At 35.7% G+C, this 19074-nt stretch overlaps 1 protein-coding gene across 1 annotated transcript; it reads right to left on the bottom strand.

Annotated features, from left to right (window-relative positions):
• Window positions 1-13135: 13135 nt before the first annotated feature.
• Window positions 13136-15405, bottom strand: LOC137721517 (zinc-finger homeodomain protein 2-like). Its single transcript, XM_068460610.2, has 2 exons — window positions 14347-15405; window positions 13136-13550 (listed from the first exon to the last, which is right to left on the bottom strand). The coding sequence occupies exons 1-2, from the start codon at window positions 15170-15172 to the stop codon at window positions 13492-13494; spliced, it is 885 nt and encodes a 294-aa protein (XP_068316711.2). The 5' UTR covers window positions 15173-15405; the 3' UTR covers window positions 13136-13491.
• Between the last annotated feature and the right edge of the window lie 3669 nt (window positions 15406-19074).

Here is a 19074-nt window from a genome sequence, read left to right on the forward strand (position 1 = left end):
TAAAATAGTCGAAACAACCTCTTTTAGCCAGGTTGTTAGTGATGCTCTAAAGCCCCTAAGTTTATAATCCTACATTTATCTAATGTATATATTATATAACAGTTTGTCGATATAAGTATTTGTATTGTTAAAGTGCCTAACTGTAACATTCCACATCGCTAACCTGTAAGCCTTATATGTATATTCTCATCTCTACCTAGCACGAGGCATTTTGGGAGCTCACTGGCTTCGGGTTCCATCGAAACTCCAAAGTTAAGCGAGTTCACGCGAGAGCAATACCAAGATGGGTGACCCACTAGGAAGTTCTCGTGTGAGTTCCTAGAAACAAAACCGTGAGGGCGTGGTCAGGGCCCAAAGCGGATAATATCGTGCTACGGTGGAGTTTAGTCTGGGATGTGGTGGCGGTGTAGACATAGAAATTTCGGTGAAACAAATGTTCACCAAGGCATTAAAGTTTTGACGTGTCAGGGCATACATGGCATACGCCACATGTCGTACAAATTGTACACATGGCGTGTGACTCAACAAAATAGGACGAAATACCCTTGGAGGATTAAACAAGTTTTTCTTCTCATTTTGGGCAATGACAAGGCAAGCACATTTCAATCCATTATGGATCAAAACAAGTTTTTCTTCTCATTTTGGGCAATGACAAGGCAAGCACAATTCAATCCATTACGGATCAAAGCAAGTTTTTCTCATTTGGGCAATGACAAAGTAAGCACACTTCAAGTTTAAAATTGTATCAAGTGGGAAAATTAGGCCATAAGTTGGACCATTTCAAGTTTAAAATGGTATTAAGTGGGAAATTAGGCCATAAATTAGACCACTTCAATTTCAATATTGCATTAAGTGGGAAAATTAGGCAATGGTGCTTGGGTGGGAAAATTTTGTGGTGGTGATTCATTCTCAAAGCCTATAAATAGGCTTCTCCATCAAGGTATCAAGCATCAACCAATTCACAAATACATTTCTCTACTCCTAAATTGGAAGAGAATTCCCAAAATCCTTGATAGTTTTGAAACTCTAAAGCTCTCAATCATCCAAATTCCCAAGAATTCCGAAGGATCAAGGAAGCTCTCTTCGTTCTTCGTAAAATCCTCCTTCAAGATCAAGCCCCGACGGCCCTTGAAGAAAGTGTTTATCGTTCATCGTCCGTTCATCCTAAGATCAAGCCCCAACGGCCCTTTGGATCAACAGCATCAACAAATCCATACATCTATTCTTCAACATCAAGCCCAAAAGCCCTTGAAGAAAACCAACCGTTCATTCAAGATCAAGTCCCGACGGCCCTTGAAGAAACAACTGTTCATCCAAGATCAAGTGTCCACCACCCTTGGATCATCAACAACAACATCAACAAATCTACACAATTGTTCATCCTAAGATCAAGTCTTGACGACCCTTGGGTCAACAGCATATCCACAAATCTACACCTCACGAAGATTGAATTAGAGGCTAAATTTGTAAGAGATCGTAACCCAAAGGAAAAAATAAAAATCAAAATCAAAAAATATTATTTTTGTGCTCGTGTTCTTGTTTCAAGAAATTTCTATGTTCATAGGGGGCCCGGGCTGGGATGTGACAATTTGGTATCAGAGCCAATCTCTGGACGGAAGTGTGGCGACGAGGACGTCGAGCCCCTAAGAGGGGTGGATTGTAACATCCCACATCGTCCAGGGGACTGGATCATGTAAGCCTCATATGTATATTCCCATCTCTACCTAGCACGGGGCCTTTTGGGAGTTCACTGGCTCCGGGTTCCATCGGAACTTCGAAGTTAAGCGAGTTCGCATGAAAGCAATCCTAGGATGGGTGACCCACTGGAAAGTTCTGATGTGAGTTCCCAGAAACAAAACCGTGAGGGCATGGTCGGGGCCCAAAACGGACAATATCGTGCTATGGTGGGGGTCTGGGCTAGGATGTGATACTAACAATAAAATATTTTCCAATATCATATTTTTAATTGGGGGTGTATATATATATACACACACTCACACACTTATTATTTTATATTCAAGAATGGTCGTTCATGAGATTTGAACTAAAAACTATCTACAAGTCTACAACTAAGGGTTGGTGGATTTCCATTTAGTCATTTTCATCTCCATAATCAGTACTGGAATTGTAGCCATGAAATGGATCAAATTAGATTGGTTCTCCTCTTTGACAAAATAATGATGGTAAGCAAAACCAACTACTTCGAAACTAGCTAGCAGGGTAAAATTGATTTCGTTTTCATCAATTTTATCTTGAGCTTGTTAAGCAGAATGAGTGTCTAAGGAAGGAAGCATGGAGATGAGAAGATGGAGAAAAGAGTGGTAAAGGGCATGGAGATATGACAAGATGAAGAAGGAAGAGAAATGATGAGGGAGATGACTTATGAGGAGATGACAAGAATTGGAGGAAACTGAAAGTTGAGGGAGGTTGAGAAGAGTTGCGAGATTAGAGTTAGGTTTAGGAAAGTATGAATTATACTAGGAAAATATAATCTAAAATGATTTTATGTATTCTGGTTAGCGAATTGCCAAAATTCAAAATGAAGCTGAACTAGACTTGGTAAAAATAATACTTATTTTCGAGGAAAGGTGAGCCTAATTTGACGACTCGACCAGTAAAGGCAGTTCACCTAGCTAATGAAGGGGAATCAAACCTAGGCCTCACATGCATAGGTAGATAAAAAGTGACTCTTAACCACTTAAGTTGTAAACTCCTTTAATCAGAGAGGGTGAATAGTTGAATCCAACTTTCACAAACTTCATTTCTTAATCACTTTGATCAAGTATGCATCGGAAATAGAAAACAAGTTCTATTCAACAAGTATAATGAGGCAATAAAATAACAATCAGACAGTAGGATTGAAATCATATATAAATCTTGTTATGAAGTAAATAAAGTGCAAAAAAGCTAAAAACACATTACATAAAGATTTAGTGAGGTAAAACTCCAATAAATGAAGAAAAAACCTTGGGCCCAAACCAGTGAAACAAATCCACTATGAGAAAAATAACTTTACAAGACTCGCCCAATAGACGTACACAATGCAAGGACACCCTCCATGACTCCTAAGATTTACACAGCTGATACGTCATCTTTCGCCATAATGACAATCTCTCCTCATAATTTTTTCCACATGATCTTCCACCACACAATATCAAGATATGGAATTTTGCTTAAACCCTAGAAAGATCTCAAACAAGGAACAAATCTTCTAGGAACATGATATGCACATGAACTCACTCAAAGATTGTTTAACGCACAAAGTATTTCCTCTTTAATGCACATGTGAGTTTTCTCTATTTTGTATATATTTTCAAAATATGTAAGACTCAACTTACACACAAAGGTCTAGGCTATGAAACTGGGAATTATAATCGACATGCACTAACAAAATGTTTGGGCTTGACTGCTTATCTATGATGGATTGAATGAGTTGCTATTACGTTTTGTTAGATTAGATTTAAATACTCCAAAATCTTCTCCACTGACATTTATTACTTGCCCTTAATGGAAAATTATAAAATGGATTAGTAGTTTGTAAAATTTAGACAGTAAGGGTCCGAACTCGAACTCAAAACTAAGAGTCTAAGGTTATCTTCAACCAAAATGGCTAAATATAGCCCTGTCCATAATTATAACCTTACAAAATATCATTTTCAAATGAACAGTGTTAGGTCATACTCATATACCATCGCCAACCAAATGAGCTAAATATAAACCCTCAATAATTTATTAGTTTTAAGTTTATACTTTAAATTATTAGTTTATTTAATTAAACTACCTTTAGATGTTTTCAAATCTAGCCATTGAATTTGAATCAATTATTGTAACTGAGGAGTTTGGCCCCAAAAAATGGCCTACGGTCATCTCTAATGGATCAGGCCATAAGCCATCTTTTAGCTCCAATTGAGACAAAACCCAACTCCAATGGAGTTCTGGGTAAAAAAAAAGGGACCCACCATACCAAATTCAAGTCCTTTGGCCATCAGGTTGGGCATGTTGAGCCCACCAGCCAGCCCGTTTGAGGGGCTCTGGCTTTCAGTAGCCAACGGCTACATGATGTCAGCCGACGTCATGCAACCATTAGATTTTATTTTATTTTTTTAAGGATGAATTTAAAAAAAAAATTATCTAAATTTTTATTTTATTTTATTTTATAAATACCTAAGCCATTTCTACACCATTTCTCACATCCTTTTCACCCTTCCATACTATCTTACCTCATTATATTTCAATTCTTCATATTCTATTCACCTCAAACACTCTTTTCATACACACCCCTCTCTTACCTATTCTAATAATCTAAATTTATATTTTTTAAATGGCCACACCTTCAACCAAAGGAAAGGCTTGGACACGAAAGGAAGATGAAGCTCTTTGCAAGGCTTATAGATGGATCTCAAAAGATAGTATCAAGGGTATTTCTCAAACAAGTGAAAGCATTGGGATTCATACGTCCAAAAAGTACTATGAGTTCTACGAAAAAACCATTCCACCGAACCCCAGAAACCACGAGAGTTGTTCTTTAGGATGGAAAACAAATAACAACACAATCTCCACCCTTCTAATACTTCAGGGAGTTATTAAAACTTAAATAACATTTCGTCCATTAAACCTACTCCATTGTTTTTTTGGCTCAATGATGTGCAACAAGGTCCTGTTGTAGGTACTTGTTTGTGGTACACAAACAGATCATCCTATGATGCCTTATGTATTCATTTTATAGAGATGTTACCAGTTCTTGGATCTAAAGGAAAATTAGGTTCATCATATATTCTCGCACGTGCCCTCCTTGACCTATTCGGATTATCTTGGTTGTCATCAGACTCTCCATCGATATAGTCATCTCGCTCATCCTCCACAATCATGTTGTGTAATATGATGCACAACATCATGATGGAGTTCAATTTATCTAAACTCCACCCTCTTTCCATTTCCCTAATGATTTTTTACCGTGCTTGTAAAATACCGAAAGCTCTCTCAATATCTTTTTGATACGCCTTTTGGTGTAAGGCAAACCACCTTTCAACGTCATCCACATGGTTTGTAATTGCTTGGACAAGTGTCGCCCACCTCAAGTAAATGTCATCTGCTAGGTAATTGTACTGACGCTTGTTGATGTAGCAATCCAATTAAGGTGATTTACCCTCTCTGTCAGGTTAGTAAAAAGGGTTGAACACCCGAGTACTGTGATATCATTTTGGGATCCTGGGAATCCAAAGAAAGCATGCCAAATCCATGTGTTAAACTAGGCAACCACCTCTAACATAATAGTTGGCTTTCTCAATCTTCCGCTAAATTCTCATTGTCATCTGGTGGGATAGTTCTTCCACTGCCAATGCATACAATCTAATGATCTTATCATGTCCGGAAAACCACGTTCTTCAACTTTGTGAAAGAGCCGAGCAAGATCTGCTTGATTTGGTTCACAGAGGTACTTATCTTTGTAAATTTGCACAATTGTGTGACAAAATTAAGCAAGATTCTCAAGGCATGTAGACTCAGACATACCATATGTATCATCCATCACATCAGCTGCGGAGGTGTAGGCCATCATTCGAAGTGCAATAGTAATCTTTTGGTGAGGCGAAAAACCAGAACGGCCTAATCTATCAATCTTCTGCTGAAAGTATGGATTGAAGACATGTTGGACATCATAAAGCAAACGCTCGAAGACATGATGCCTCATCCAGAAGCGATGTCTAAAATCATGTTTTGGGTACACCATATTGGAGCTGAAATAGTTATTCATCAGAGTTTCATGCGCCATCTCTCTTTGTCGAGGTTTGTAAAAGCGATCAACAATAGAGCCACCCCATTGAGGTTGTTGCTGAGTTTCCTCAAACACCATGATCTCAACCATTGCCACCATAAATGTTGTGTGGCACCATGCTTCATCTTCTTCGTCGAACTCCTCATCTTCTCATCTCTATTCTGCCCATTTATCTTCCAATTTGGAATTAGATGAGGACCCCCAATTGGAATGCGAAGAAGATCCAAAGTTGGAATTCATTGCTAATTTGAATTGAAATGACAAATTTTAGACAATGACAAGAGATATTGGAGAGGGCAAAGATGAAGGTGTGAGAATTCTACCCTAATATCCAACCAATTTATTAACAATGGAAGTTGAAGATAAGAAGTGTCACGTAGATAAGAATCTTATCTGAAATTTGCATAACCAATTACATCTCGACACGTGTCACTTGAAAATCCTATCCGAAAAATTATTAAGATTACATAAAGATAATACATATGAAAAGTTACTTATTTAGCGACACGTGTCACTCGAAATCCTATCTAAAAAATTATTAAGATTACATAAAGATAAGAAATATGGAGAGTTACTCATTTAGCGACATGTGTCACTCGAAATCTTATCCGAAAAATTATTGAGATTATATAAAGATAAGAAATCGGGAGGGTTATTTATTTAGCAACAAGTGGCACCCAAAATATGTTTGGATAAATTTATTTTATTATGGTAGTTTAATTCAATTAACCAATAAGTTAAAGAACAAACTTAAAAATAATAAGTTATTGAGGGGCTAAAACATAGCCCATTTCGGTTGGAGATGATACATAAATATAGCATGGCAGTGTTCATCTAAAAATAATTTTTTGCAGGGCTATAATTCTGGACTGAGCTATGTTTAGCCATTTAGGTTGGAGATGGCCTAAGAGGAGGGCTACATTTGACTAGCCTAATACCCCTTTAGCCAAATAATGGTCTTGTGGACTCCACAAAATTATAGCTCAACCTTCATTTGGAGATGCATTTTTGGGCAAATCAGGCCATTTTTCGGTTTTTGGACCTTTAACCCTCTCCATTGGAGATGGCCTTTGTCAAATATGAAACCAAAATTTTTTTACCTTAAGCCCATGAGAAAGATAACGATCCATAAATAGGCCAATTATGTGTGATTGGATTGGCTATGATTCAAAGCCAACCCTAACATTTGATTCCTTCCAAGTACTTTTTTTTTTTTTTTTTTTTTTAACAAACGATAGTATCTACACTAAGGGGTCGGGAATGAGCTAAACCTCATATTGGGGTAGCCATAATAATGCGATTTAAATTTGTCTTTGATGATAATAGAACCTAAGACCTCTCACTTACAATTAAAAAGGAATATCACTAGACCGTATTACTAAATAGCTCATTCCAAGTAATTTTTTTTTTTTTTTTTTTGGATAAACCTTCCAAGTACTTTTGAATTCTCAGAAACAGTCTTTCTTTTGTTGGTCCAACATAACGAATTACTCCCTAATAATTTTTAATTTGGGGTGAAATATTTGGCGCCTAAATTTGAATAAACTAACCAAAGTAACGTGTCTAACGGTCATTTCGAGGACATGTCAAAGAAATGGCATAAAGTAGAAGTGATAGACCAGCAAGGAGGAGGCAACAAAGCAGAAGATATACTAGGTACTTTTGAATAATTCCCAGATACATGGTAATAATTTGGCATTCAAATTCTTTGTTTTTCAATGTTCATGTGTTATTCTTGTGTTGGATTTTTCTAACATTTCAATTTTGGATTTCGGGGAGGCTAAAAATTTTATTGACGACACCAATAACTGGTTGATGACACATAAATAATTACTTATTTTTTTGTTTTGTTATTGTTGGTTCATGCTAAAACATTAATTTTAGAAGAAATGTTCTTTTGTCAAACTGTCTAGCAATATAAGATGTTTATGTAACTGTATAATATATATATATATATATATATATATATATATGTCCAGATATCATCGAAGAGTCATGTCAGTTTTTGTTAGAAAACACATTCATTTTAGTGTGGCGCCATAAGAATTTGTTTTGGAACACAAGTCTAGCAAGAGAATTGTATTTCTAGTTTGTATATTAAAGTACCGTTGTATTATGGTGTAGTTAAATATGAATGACGATAACCATTAGGCAAAGGGAGCGTTGAGGGGGTGCGAAATGTGCAGTCGCACAAGACCCCAAATTTGAAGGAGCCCCCAAAATTTTTGTCACCTAATATTTATATGTAATAATATTTTATATTTAAAATTGCTTTTGTTATGAAATATTGTTCTATATTCAAAAATTGATTTTGTTAGCACTTTAAAATCTCATCTTACACTCTTTATAAGCGTAATTTTTTTCTTTCTAAATACAAAAATTTAGAGTACAATAAGATATTTTGAGTGCCAATAATACACCATAAAAGGCGGTATTTTTTTCAATATTAGTATATAATAATGTTACATATTTAAGTGAAACTTTAAAGTTAGAGTCATTGAAGTTTGTTTTCTTGTTTGGTTGTTTAAGATTGAACTGTTTTTTATTATTCAATGAACGTTATACTTGTAGCTCTTTTTACTTATTATTAATGACATTTTTTAAACTTGCAATCAGTGAGTGCTTAACTTTGTTTTTATTTAAGTGATTGTTTTCTAACGTCAATACATTATCAAATATTTGTTAAGACTTATCTTAAGGAGGGACGCTTTTATAAATTTCATATAAGGCCTCCAAAATCTCAAAGACGGCCCTGCCAGTGGGGGCGATGGGAAGAATTACCGAGCAAAAAGAAGGGATTTGCCTGGGCTACTATATCAGAGGAAGAGATGAATATTTCGGAGTGAGGTTGAAATGGAGATAGAAAGAGAATTTGGAGGAGTAAAAGTTGGGATATGCCATCTTGCTCTGGGATTGCAGAGGCTTTATCAACACATAAAGGAAAGACGAAGTGCTGCTACAAATGAAAGAAAGAGTAATTTATAACAAAGCATTTTGTGAGGTGAACATTAACATAAAAATGGAAGGAGGAACCCAGATTGAAATTAAGGAGACCAAAATACCAGTTCCAAAGATGGCTAGAAATACCATGAAGTGTGATTGGGCCAAGACGCTACGTTCAAGTGCTGGACTGGCACTCATCACTAAAAAAAATAGCAGCCGACGTGAACTGGGTTGGAAGGTTTGAGATTGCTTATGGCTTGTTTATAATATTTATTACAAGATATTATAGCTTTAAGCTACACTAAGGAGAGGAGGAGCGTTCAAACCTGGGACATAGTGAGAATGACAATAATATCACTGCTACTGTTGTTGCTCACAGGTAGTATCACCAGTGTGATTTTATACAAGACATAAGTAAGTTGCGAATGTTTTGGGAGATATGAAAACATCAATTGTGGTAAACGACTGTAATTGTTTTTTTTTTATTTTGTTTTACCGAACCCCAAGAATAAATAATGATGTTGTTTTGCTGACCTAAAAACACTCGTTTGTTTTTGTTTTCAATTGAGGATAGAAAAGGAACACTAGTGGGCTCTTGAATAATACGTGACTTCTAATATAATCATTGAGACATGACATCATTTCATCGAAAAACATTATATCTGACTTGTTATTTCTTCATGAGATGAGCAATTGCAACAAATTTCATAAAAGTCTCATAAAATGGTGACTTTTGTTCACTTAATTTTCTTGTAGTGTGTGTGTGTGTGTGTGTGTTGGGGGGGGGGGGGGGGGGGGGGGGGGGGTGTGGTGGGTGTGGTGGGTGTTGGGGTTTGGCTTCTCCTAAGGGCGAGCACTCGAATCAACACCTCCAAAAGTTGAACACACAGAGAATACTCTTTGGAGCCTTGGATTGAGTAGGGACAAAGCCAACTTCTTTCGAGCTTTTCTGCTATAATATATACTCATCAAGTTTTAGCTTTCCAAAAGTTGGATCATCCCAAAGAATCTCACGAGGCCCCTCTTCACATTCATCCCCTACAATGTCTTGTAAACGTGCACCTGCGTCACTGCTCTAGCTACCACTTCATATTTTTGCTCCAAAACTCTTTAAACCTTTTAGCTGCATGAGTTAATAAAGTTGCAAAGCAATATATTCAATTTCAAGCCACCCAGAAAATGCAACGAAATCCTAAGATTTGATGAAATTAATCTTTTTAATTTGTCACATGAACAAAATTTTCAAGTGAATTGTCATATGAACTTTTTAAAATTATTAATTCGTCATTTGACTCTTACTCCTTTAAGTTTATCCATCCAAGATAAGTCATGTGCTTACACATGACTTGTTTTTAGAGTTATTTCTTTGGACAATTCAACTTCTTTTCACCAATTCTTTATTTGTTAGACATGAAACCATGAATTTTTGTTGGTATGAAAATACATGTTGTGTCCGTTTCAAAAGCTTCTGGTGAACTACTAATAAAGTATGTTAGACTCACTAACACGAAGTTGTGGCTAATTGGAAGATTGAGAATTTAACATGCTCAATTATGGGAATCTCTTTCATTTTATTGCTTTTTCATGAGTAATCGCTTAGTAAAAGCAATGTCAAGTTTGATATTTATCATTGTTTTAAAGGAAAACTATATTTCAAGAATATGTGTATATATGAGGACTATAGTTGGAGAGAAACTCTATCAAGATTTTAACCTTGGTCACAAGTTGTACATGACTTATTTTGAATGAAAATTTGAACAAGATTAGGGTGAGACAACAAATTAAAATTTTAAACTATAAATTTGAAAAAATGGATATGACAAATCGTTTAAATTTTTAATTCATATGAGATTTTAAAAATTTTCCCTAACAAATGCAAGAAAGATAAGCTAAAATTTGGAGAAAAAACACCAGAACAACTATGAACTTATAGAAAAAACACTTCAAAAACAAACTAAATTCTAAATTTATTGTAATTTGGACCTAAAACCAACATAAGGACATTCAAATTAACACATTTAGCCTTACACTCGAGGTCTTAAATGTGATCCAACTTCTCACAATTCAAACTAGCTAGGCCGTTGTCAGGTGCCGCAAAATATGTGCAAAGTGTCAAAGACTGAATTCAGTCAATGGCACCTAATCGTTATAGTCAAAGTTAGTTATCAGCTTTAATAAATTAATACCCTTTTTTTTTTTTTTTCTTATTTTGACCATATGAGTCATGACCAGAATTAAGACGACCGTCACCAATTGCTGGAGTTTTGGGGCATAAAGCTAGCTAGCTTCCAGTGACGAACCAGAAGCTAGCTAGCTGTAGAAATTAATTATTAGGGGAATGTTTGTTTAATTAGTACTTATTACTTTGATATTTTTGTTTGTTTTGTCGACTTGAGAAATGCTAAGAGATTCACTTAAAAGTGAGAATCTTCATGAATTTTCTATCACTTTTTAGTTTAACGTCAATTTTCGTATTAACATTATAATTAAACATTATGCAAAAAATATGATGTAGCAGAGAATTTATAGAGAGTTTTACTTTTGAGAAAATCCCCTTAATATTTCTCTTTGTTGATTTGCTCTTTCCTCGTAATATGATTTTAGCTAAATTAAGAATCGACCCGGTCATACAAGCTAGATTTTAGTTAGTTAATAGCCAACAAATTAATTTCCTTCTTGAGATGTTTAATCATTTTAATTATAATCAAGAGTCTTTTTTGCATGAGCTCAATGATATCTAAAAGAACTTACATTTGAATTTGATCTGGTAAGACTACTTTTTGAGAGTATGAATTTCACGTCAAGAAAATAAGAAACTTTGTATGTGCTTATAAGTTGTTAGATTATTATACATACTGTCAGATTAACAAAGAATACGAATGTTGGCTTATTGACTCTTTGCATGTAAAGAGTCGTTATTCTTACTTGTTGGAAGCGCGTAACAGATTACATATAAAGAGACAAGTATATATGTGCAATTTTCATGGCTGTCAACTCCAAAGGAAGAATTAATAAGCATGAATTGATGGGAATGTTGGATAAAATAAGGTTATCGATTTACAACTGTGTGAATCTACTAAAATGAAGTTTAACCAGATTTCCAAATATACGTGTATGGACCACCATGCAGCTTTAAACTGACGTTGGGATTCCACCAAACAAGCAAAGTATCTTCAAAAAATCTCATCATCTAGGTACTCTCTCACCAAACAAATTAAAAGAAGAATAAATTAAAACTTGCGAAAAAAAGTTTTTCCATTTTTATACATTGGTTTGCTAGTAAACTTGAAACATCAAACCCTAAAAATAGAGGAACAAGTAAAGGGACCCGAGACCAATTTGCACCTCTCAATTTCGCTCCCTTAAAATGGAACTTTGCCCAACTGGAAAACTAAGCTCAACCGTGACGTAGAGGTTCGCTCACAGTTCAGTCCGTGGCTTTCCTTTTGCAGTAGCCACGGATAACGTACATCATTACATTTACTCTGTACGTAGTCACGAAGACTATAAATCAGTCACCTTACTTGGTTAATTATCAGAGTAATTTCCATCATTACATTTACTCAAACCCTAATAGGGTTAATTAATCGAGATTCTTGGAAGGCACCATACAATTAACATTGTTATTAACCAAAAGATGAAGCTTTGATGAATATGTATGTAGAAGTTGTGGGAGGTGCAGACAAAAGATCTGTCCCTCTTGTGTACATTCATTTTTGCTGCTAGAGTGCCCACATGTTCCCTTCGAAGCAGATCATTGAAATTTGGAAAAAAAAGAGAGTAGCAGAAGAAAAAAATGAAAAAAAATGAAAAAAAATGAACATATCTGCAGAGAGAGAGAGAGAGAGAGAGACAGAGACAGAGACAGAGAGAGAGAGCAAGCTTTGGATCTATCGATCATCGCCTGAAACCCTCCACATTTTGGACTTTGAGTTAATTTCTACGGAAAAAAAAAAAAAAAAAACTTACTGTTTTCACTATCTGATTATATCCTCAATTCCCAAGAGAAACAAATAAATAGTATGATATAAATAACTATTATTTAACCAAAGAAAAAAAATTCAAATAATTAAATATAACTTTGAGGTATTTGTTTCCTTTCCAAGGTGACCCCATCATCATCGTCTGGGTTCTACCTTCTACTACAACAGACAATTTCCATCATATGATTACATGGATCAACGCAACCTATATACACAATATTATAAAATACTCTTTTCATTTTTTAGAATTATTTATCATGGAATTTAAAAAGAAAAGAAATTTCAACGTTTCGAATAAATTCTATATATATATATATATATATAATTCTACAGCAGTACGGATGACGAGCGCATAAGTAATTGCAGTGTCTGCAAGAAAGAGCAAAGACTACTACTTGGTAGAGAGAGAGAGAGAGAGAGAGGTGATTCGAAGGGGGAAAAGAAGGAAATAGAAAGCAGTGCATTCATCATATATAGGTATGTCTGTATGAATAAAGAGAAAAAGGTTTGCAATATAGCAGTCGTTGAATAAGATCCATACAATTAATACCAACACAGAAAGTCTGATTCGTGGACCAAAACGAAAAGGTATGTGATGAATTGATGAGAAGAGAAGAAAAGAAGAAGCATAATAGTAAATTAAATGAATGAATGACACTGCAGAAACGTACACACATGGGGAGAAACGATACAGACATGATCGGTAGTCATTGGATCAAACGGAAAAATGCAGAATCCATCACACACGTCTGATCGATCCTTGAATCTTGTACAAGTCCCTCTACCAACTCATCACACAAACAAATTGTGGAGAGCAAATTGCATGAGCGGATTCTTCATCATGTGACATTCTAATCTAGCGATGCAATGTCATGTAAAAAGAAATTTAGACATGACACCATATTATATTGCACAATATTGAGAGTGAATTCCATATTGATGAGAAGAGTGACTTTGCATGATCTTATAAGAGGTTGGACTACTTCCCATATTGCTATTGCCAATTAGTTTTATGGTGAAACCTCAACTTTCTTGGTTGAACCTCAACTTTCTTCACACAATGATGATAAAACTGTTTCATGCAAAACCTTCTCCAAATTGCGAAATCAACGTATATTGATATGATCAGCATTCACAGCTTAAGATTGCAAAATCAACAAACACTGATAGTATTAACCCATTGCTAGCTAGATGAACAAATTTAGATGAATACTTTACATGCAGTACTGATGAAATGTTCAAATTAATGGGCAACATTCATCTAAATCAAGTGTTCAAATAACACGGATGATCCACTACAACGACTAGCTACCCAATTAAACTAAACGAAACCCTAGCTAAAACACTAAAATCCGGAGAAAAAGTAGTAGATTTTTTCTCAACAAAGTCAGCTGCAGGCACATTCATCATTTTCTTGACCACAAAATTAGAAGAATGGCCCATAACTGATAAAATACCACTACCACATGCTAGCTAGCTCAATTATAATAAATACAAAATATGAGAAGAGATCAAACGACGACAATGACGATGTACTTGTTGTGGGTTCTTGTTCATGTTCATTGTTTGGTTTTCGGGGTTTGTTTTGTTTTGTGCTTAAGTTATAAGCATATAAACTCAGCTAGCTAAGTAGCTAGGGTTTCTTACCCAGAGTGTGTTTGTTGTTATGCATCCAAACCTTGAGCACGTGGCGATTCACTCCGGTCTCGTTGCAGAACTGCTGAACCGCCGGTTCGTCCTGCTTCTGAATCCTCCACCCCAGCCTCTCCGCCAAGCTCAACATCCTCTCTTTCTGCTCCTGACTGAACTTTGTCCTAAATCTCTTCTTTCCCGACCACGCCGTTCCGTGCATACCCATCCCCATTCCCAAACCCCCACTCCCTCCGCCACCGCCCCCGCCCCCGCTGGGATTTGACACGTCGTCATCCTGCTCTTGCCCCCCGCTGTGGGTCCCTCCCCCTCCCGAAGTCGACGGCAAAGCCAGCAGCCTGTGGTGCGCCGCCACGTGTAGATACCCAGCTGGAGTCCGGTAGTACGGCGAGAAATGGGGGTGGTGTTGCTGCCCGTGGTGCGGTACCAGCTGCCCGTACGCGTCGGTTAAGACACCGAGACCGTGTCCTGGCGGGTCACCCTCCTTTCGGTGAAAGTTGCGGTGGCAGTTGCAGGCGGCGCACTTGAGCGCGTCGAGCGTGCCCTCCGGGCCAGCCGCCAAGAACTCGCAGCACCCGTCCAGCGCGTGGCCTCCAATCCCCACGGCGTGGTTCTTTAAGCACTCTCTGTACCTCACAGCCTTCCTCGGTTGCTGCTGCTGCTGAGTCGCCGCCGCAGCTGCAGCTGCTGCTGCTGCTAGCGCCAAACCATCTGGTCCAGAACTCGACATTTTGACTCGGCCTCCGACGGAGTTGCCAAGCGAGTCGTAATTCGCCGTCATCTCCATCTCCTCTTCGTGCTCCTCTTGATCCTCAAACTCCATCCCAATTAATCAACTGATTAAAATCAGAGAAAAACAGAAAAACCCCACTGATTAATAAAAGAGTATCAACCCAGAAAGAAGAAGATAAAGAGAGGGGTGAGTGAGTTAGGAGAGAGAGAGAGAGAGAGAGAGAGAGAGAGAGAGAGAGAGAGTGTGTGTGTGTGTGAGGTGTAAATTTTGTATTGTCTCACTCCCCTCGCCACCTCTCTTCCTGCAAACAAAATAGCTCGTCTTCCCTGAAAGTCCTTCATATACTTTCCCATTTTCTCAATCCCAACCGACTCCTCCCGGTTGAACCGGTCACTTTCACCTTTCACCTTTCACCCTCCGTTTTTTCACCGCGCGTTGTTCAGAGAGCTGTGGGGGATTGTCAGACAAACTACTTTAATTCTGTATCGAACTCGTTTAAAAATAATTCAAAATAAATGAAAGCGATTTATAAAAATTATTTTTGAATGGCAAAAGTTATTAAGGCATTTTTTGCAAAAACAACATAACTTGTGCTTTATACTTGAACACTTCAAATATTTTTTTTAATTTATTTACATTTTTATTAAAAATTAATTCTAAAAGAAAATTTTCCATCATTTTAGAATTTCGGATGAGGTGACATACTCTTAAAGAATAAAAACAAACATAAGAGAAATGAGAAAAGAAAAAGTGTCCCACGCGCTGAGGTGGTGTTGGACACGTTCCAGCAGGAAGCAAGGTGGTGGCGCGTGCTGTGTCGCTTACGGGGGAGAGAGGAGGGTTTGTGTTGCACATATCGGACGTGTCAGGACACGGCATTACATTGGAAAAAATAAATTGTCGGCATTTAAGGCAGCTGGGGTACGGGCACTCGTTTCCGACATGCGTGACGCTCTATTTGGCGTCAAAATTTTGCATTTAATATTGGAATAGTTTTCCTGTGTTTCTCAGCTTCTGTCTGAGAAAAGAGAGCATAATATTGGAAGGGTTTTTGTTGTAACAAAAAACACTACACTGCGCTGCAATACAACTCTTCGATTTTGGTGTGTTGTTGTGGGGTGCAAGTGCAACTGCACGCATTTGGTTCCATAGTACTTGTTACCAACCAATTTCAATAGGCAAATAATGTTGGTCTTTTCAAAAAAGGAGAGACATTCGTGCTAATGTAGAAAAATTAAATTTGTACATAAAATTTTAAAAACTAAAAGACATGAAAATTGACGATTGGTTTGCTACTTAAACGTTGATAAATATGTTCATTCCTATTAATGACACATCATTTAGTTTTCAAATTTTGTCTCCCTAGCATTACTCTTCATATTTTGTCCTTCCCATCCCATCTCAATGTATTAATTGGTAAGCTTCTAGTTTTTTCATTTTCATTTTCATTTTTTATTGAAACTAAGAACATCTTCAACCCTTGGGTTAAAACCTTTAATTCCAAAAAATTAGGTTTTAACTCAGAAATAATTTTTTCTGCTCAAACCTTTATGAGTTAAATTTTAGTTGAATATTATTAAATAATGAATTTTGGATAGCTATTTCTTAAAGTAATGTTTAAAAAAAAATTATTATGTAGATTATCATAATTTAATTTTATGAACATTTTAACCTAAAAATATTTTAGACTCCAATAAATATTGAAAAATCACTAGACCAACACCATGAAACTCTTGGTACACTTTGAAAGAATTTTTTTAAAATTATTTTAGCCTTGAATTTAAATTCGAACATTTAGATTTTTTTTTTACCATTGGATTTGGTCGTATTAGATCTTAGTTGTTGGATACAATAAATTTATAAATATAAAACTGAAAAAAAATACACATATGGTGGGTCAATCTACTAACTAAGGGGAATTCTGACCTAAATTTGCCCCAAAATGAATTTTGGGTTAAAACTCATATTTGACCTAAAAATTAAAGCAAGTTAAGGTAAATTTAGAACCAAAATTTGAGTTTAAGAGTAGGAGTAGGCAGTAAGAGAAAATACATAGAAAAATGAGATTTTATTTTCCCAACGTTTTTTCTGATATCAAAACAAATAAATGAAAAATAGTTATCAAACCAGAGATTGTCTTGCATGAATTACATTTGACGCAATGTTTATACTCGATGATATTAGCCTTATACAAAATAAAATAAAAATCCTAACCAATGTTTGGACTAGAATCAACCTCTTTACTCATTTTATCCTTCAAATAAAAATTGTTATAACACATTTATTGATTTTATGAAATTTAACAAAACGGTCAACTATAACCAAGTTCAGCTCACAGAGCTCTTTTATTTGACTGTATGCAATTGGGTTGTACTCGTGGACATTCTCTTTAATGTTATTGCTTTTTCTATAAAAATAAATATAAAAAAAAAATTAGTAAGTTAATACACGGTATTGAACTCATTTGGGACAACTATCACGATGTCATTCAATAATCCGAATCGTTCGTTTCAGGTCATCATTCAAGATTCGTCCGTGCTAAATTTCGCCATTTCATTGTTAATTGAAAATATTATATTTTCATTATTTGGCCACAATAAGATAACTAAACCTGTTTAAATTGAGTGTATATTTTTCAGCAACAGCTTGCTTTTCAAGGAGAACTTGACAATAAATAGTTCAGAATTTTGGGATGGAAAGCGAAGGCTAGCTGCGGATTAACATACTAAAAGTTAGGGATTGAACTCGATTAATTTACCTTAACAGAACAAAAGTATCAAAACAAAGTTGTGAAAGAATAGCAGTAGCTGTTGTTGATTCCAACCACAAATAGACACGTGTTCAAATATTTGAAATTAAAATTTATAATTAAATATATGTTCATCTGTGATTAAGGTTTCAGAAGTAGCTGCTGCTTTTCTTTCAGCAACATAGTAATGATCATATATATATATATATATATATATATATATGTATGTATGTATATATGTATGTATGTATGTATATATAGATGGTGAATTCTGGCGGTTATGGCTGCCAATCATCGATGACTTGAAAAAAATGAAAGGTGGGCAGGGGATGGTGACGATCAACTAAGTATTGGTTTGGTACTGAAGTGCTCTTATAAAAAGTGGGTATAAAAAAAAGTTGAACTCAAAAAAATGTTTGATAAACACTTAAAAACAACTTATTTTCACAGTTTTAGGTTTTGGATGAAAAAAAAGCTGAAAACGTGAAGCAGCAAAAATGAGCTTATTCTCACAGTACAACAGAAACAGTTTTTTTTCAAAGCACATCACTACCACACCAGCCCTAACAAAGAGAGAAAAAGGCGGTGCAGCATTTGATTGCATGCATATTAAGATGGAAAAGGATCGTTTCTGGATCCTCTTTGTGAGGATCCAGGCGATCAATCATTCGTGTTCATTTATCATACATCGTGCGGTCAGTTTTCATTAGGTATGATTTATATTCAATTTTAAATGATTTCTAACCGTACGATGTACGATGAACGAACATAATTAATTGATCCCCCGAATCCCCACAAAGAGAATCCTATTCCTATTAAGATGAGTGCACTGTAGTTTTCAAAAGTTGCTAATGTCCATATTAATAATATGGTTAGTGGACTTGCAAATGGTTCACTACAAATTAAATGTGTTAGAAACCTTAATTATGAAAATTTACATATTGCACAGTGCATTTCTAGGATTTCCTTTGGTGCCTTATAAGTCATAAACCTATGGAAGATGATAGTTATTCCAATGATCGTATGAAGGATTAATTTATTAGAAGTATGCTTTTAAAGTCACTCATTTAATGTAATAGCTTTTGGAATATTTATGTATTAATTTTTACTTAGGTTAATGAAGGAGCATTGTTTATTGTTAATTATTACTTAATGTATTACATGTTTAATCAATTAATAACAAAATTCAACGAAGGTAATCAACCTAAGAGAGAAGTGATTTAAGCGTTAGATCAATTAGACC

Source organism: Pyrus communis, chromosome 1 (genome assembly GCF_041283825.1).
Source record: "Pyrus communis isolate YQ-2024b chromosome 1, ASM4128382v1, whole genome shotgun sequence".
Lineage (NCBI taxonomy): Eukaryota > Viridiplantae > Streptophyta > Magnoliopsida > Rosales > Rosaceae > Pyrus > Pyrus communis.

Coding starts and splice junctions, on each gene's coding strand:
- LOC137721517 (XM_068460610.2), bottom strand. CDS start 15,172: ATGGAGTTTGAGGATCAAGAGGAGCACGAAGAGGAGATGGAGATGACG. Junction 13,551..14,346: donor TAACAACAAACACACTCTGG/GTAAGAAACCCT, acceptor TCGCTAGATTAG/AATGTCACATGATGAAGAAT.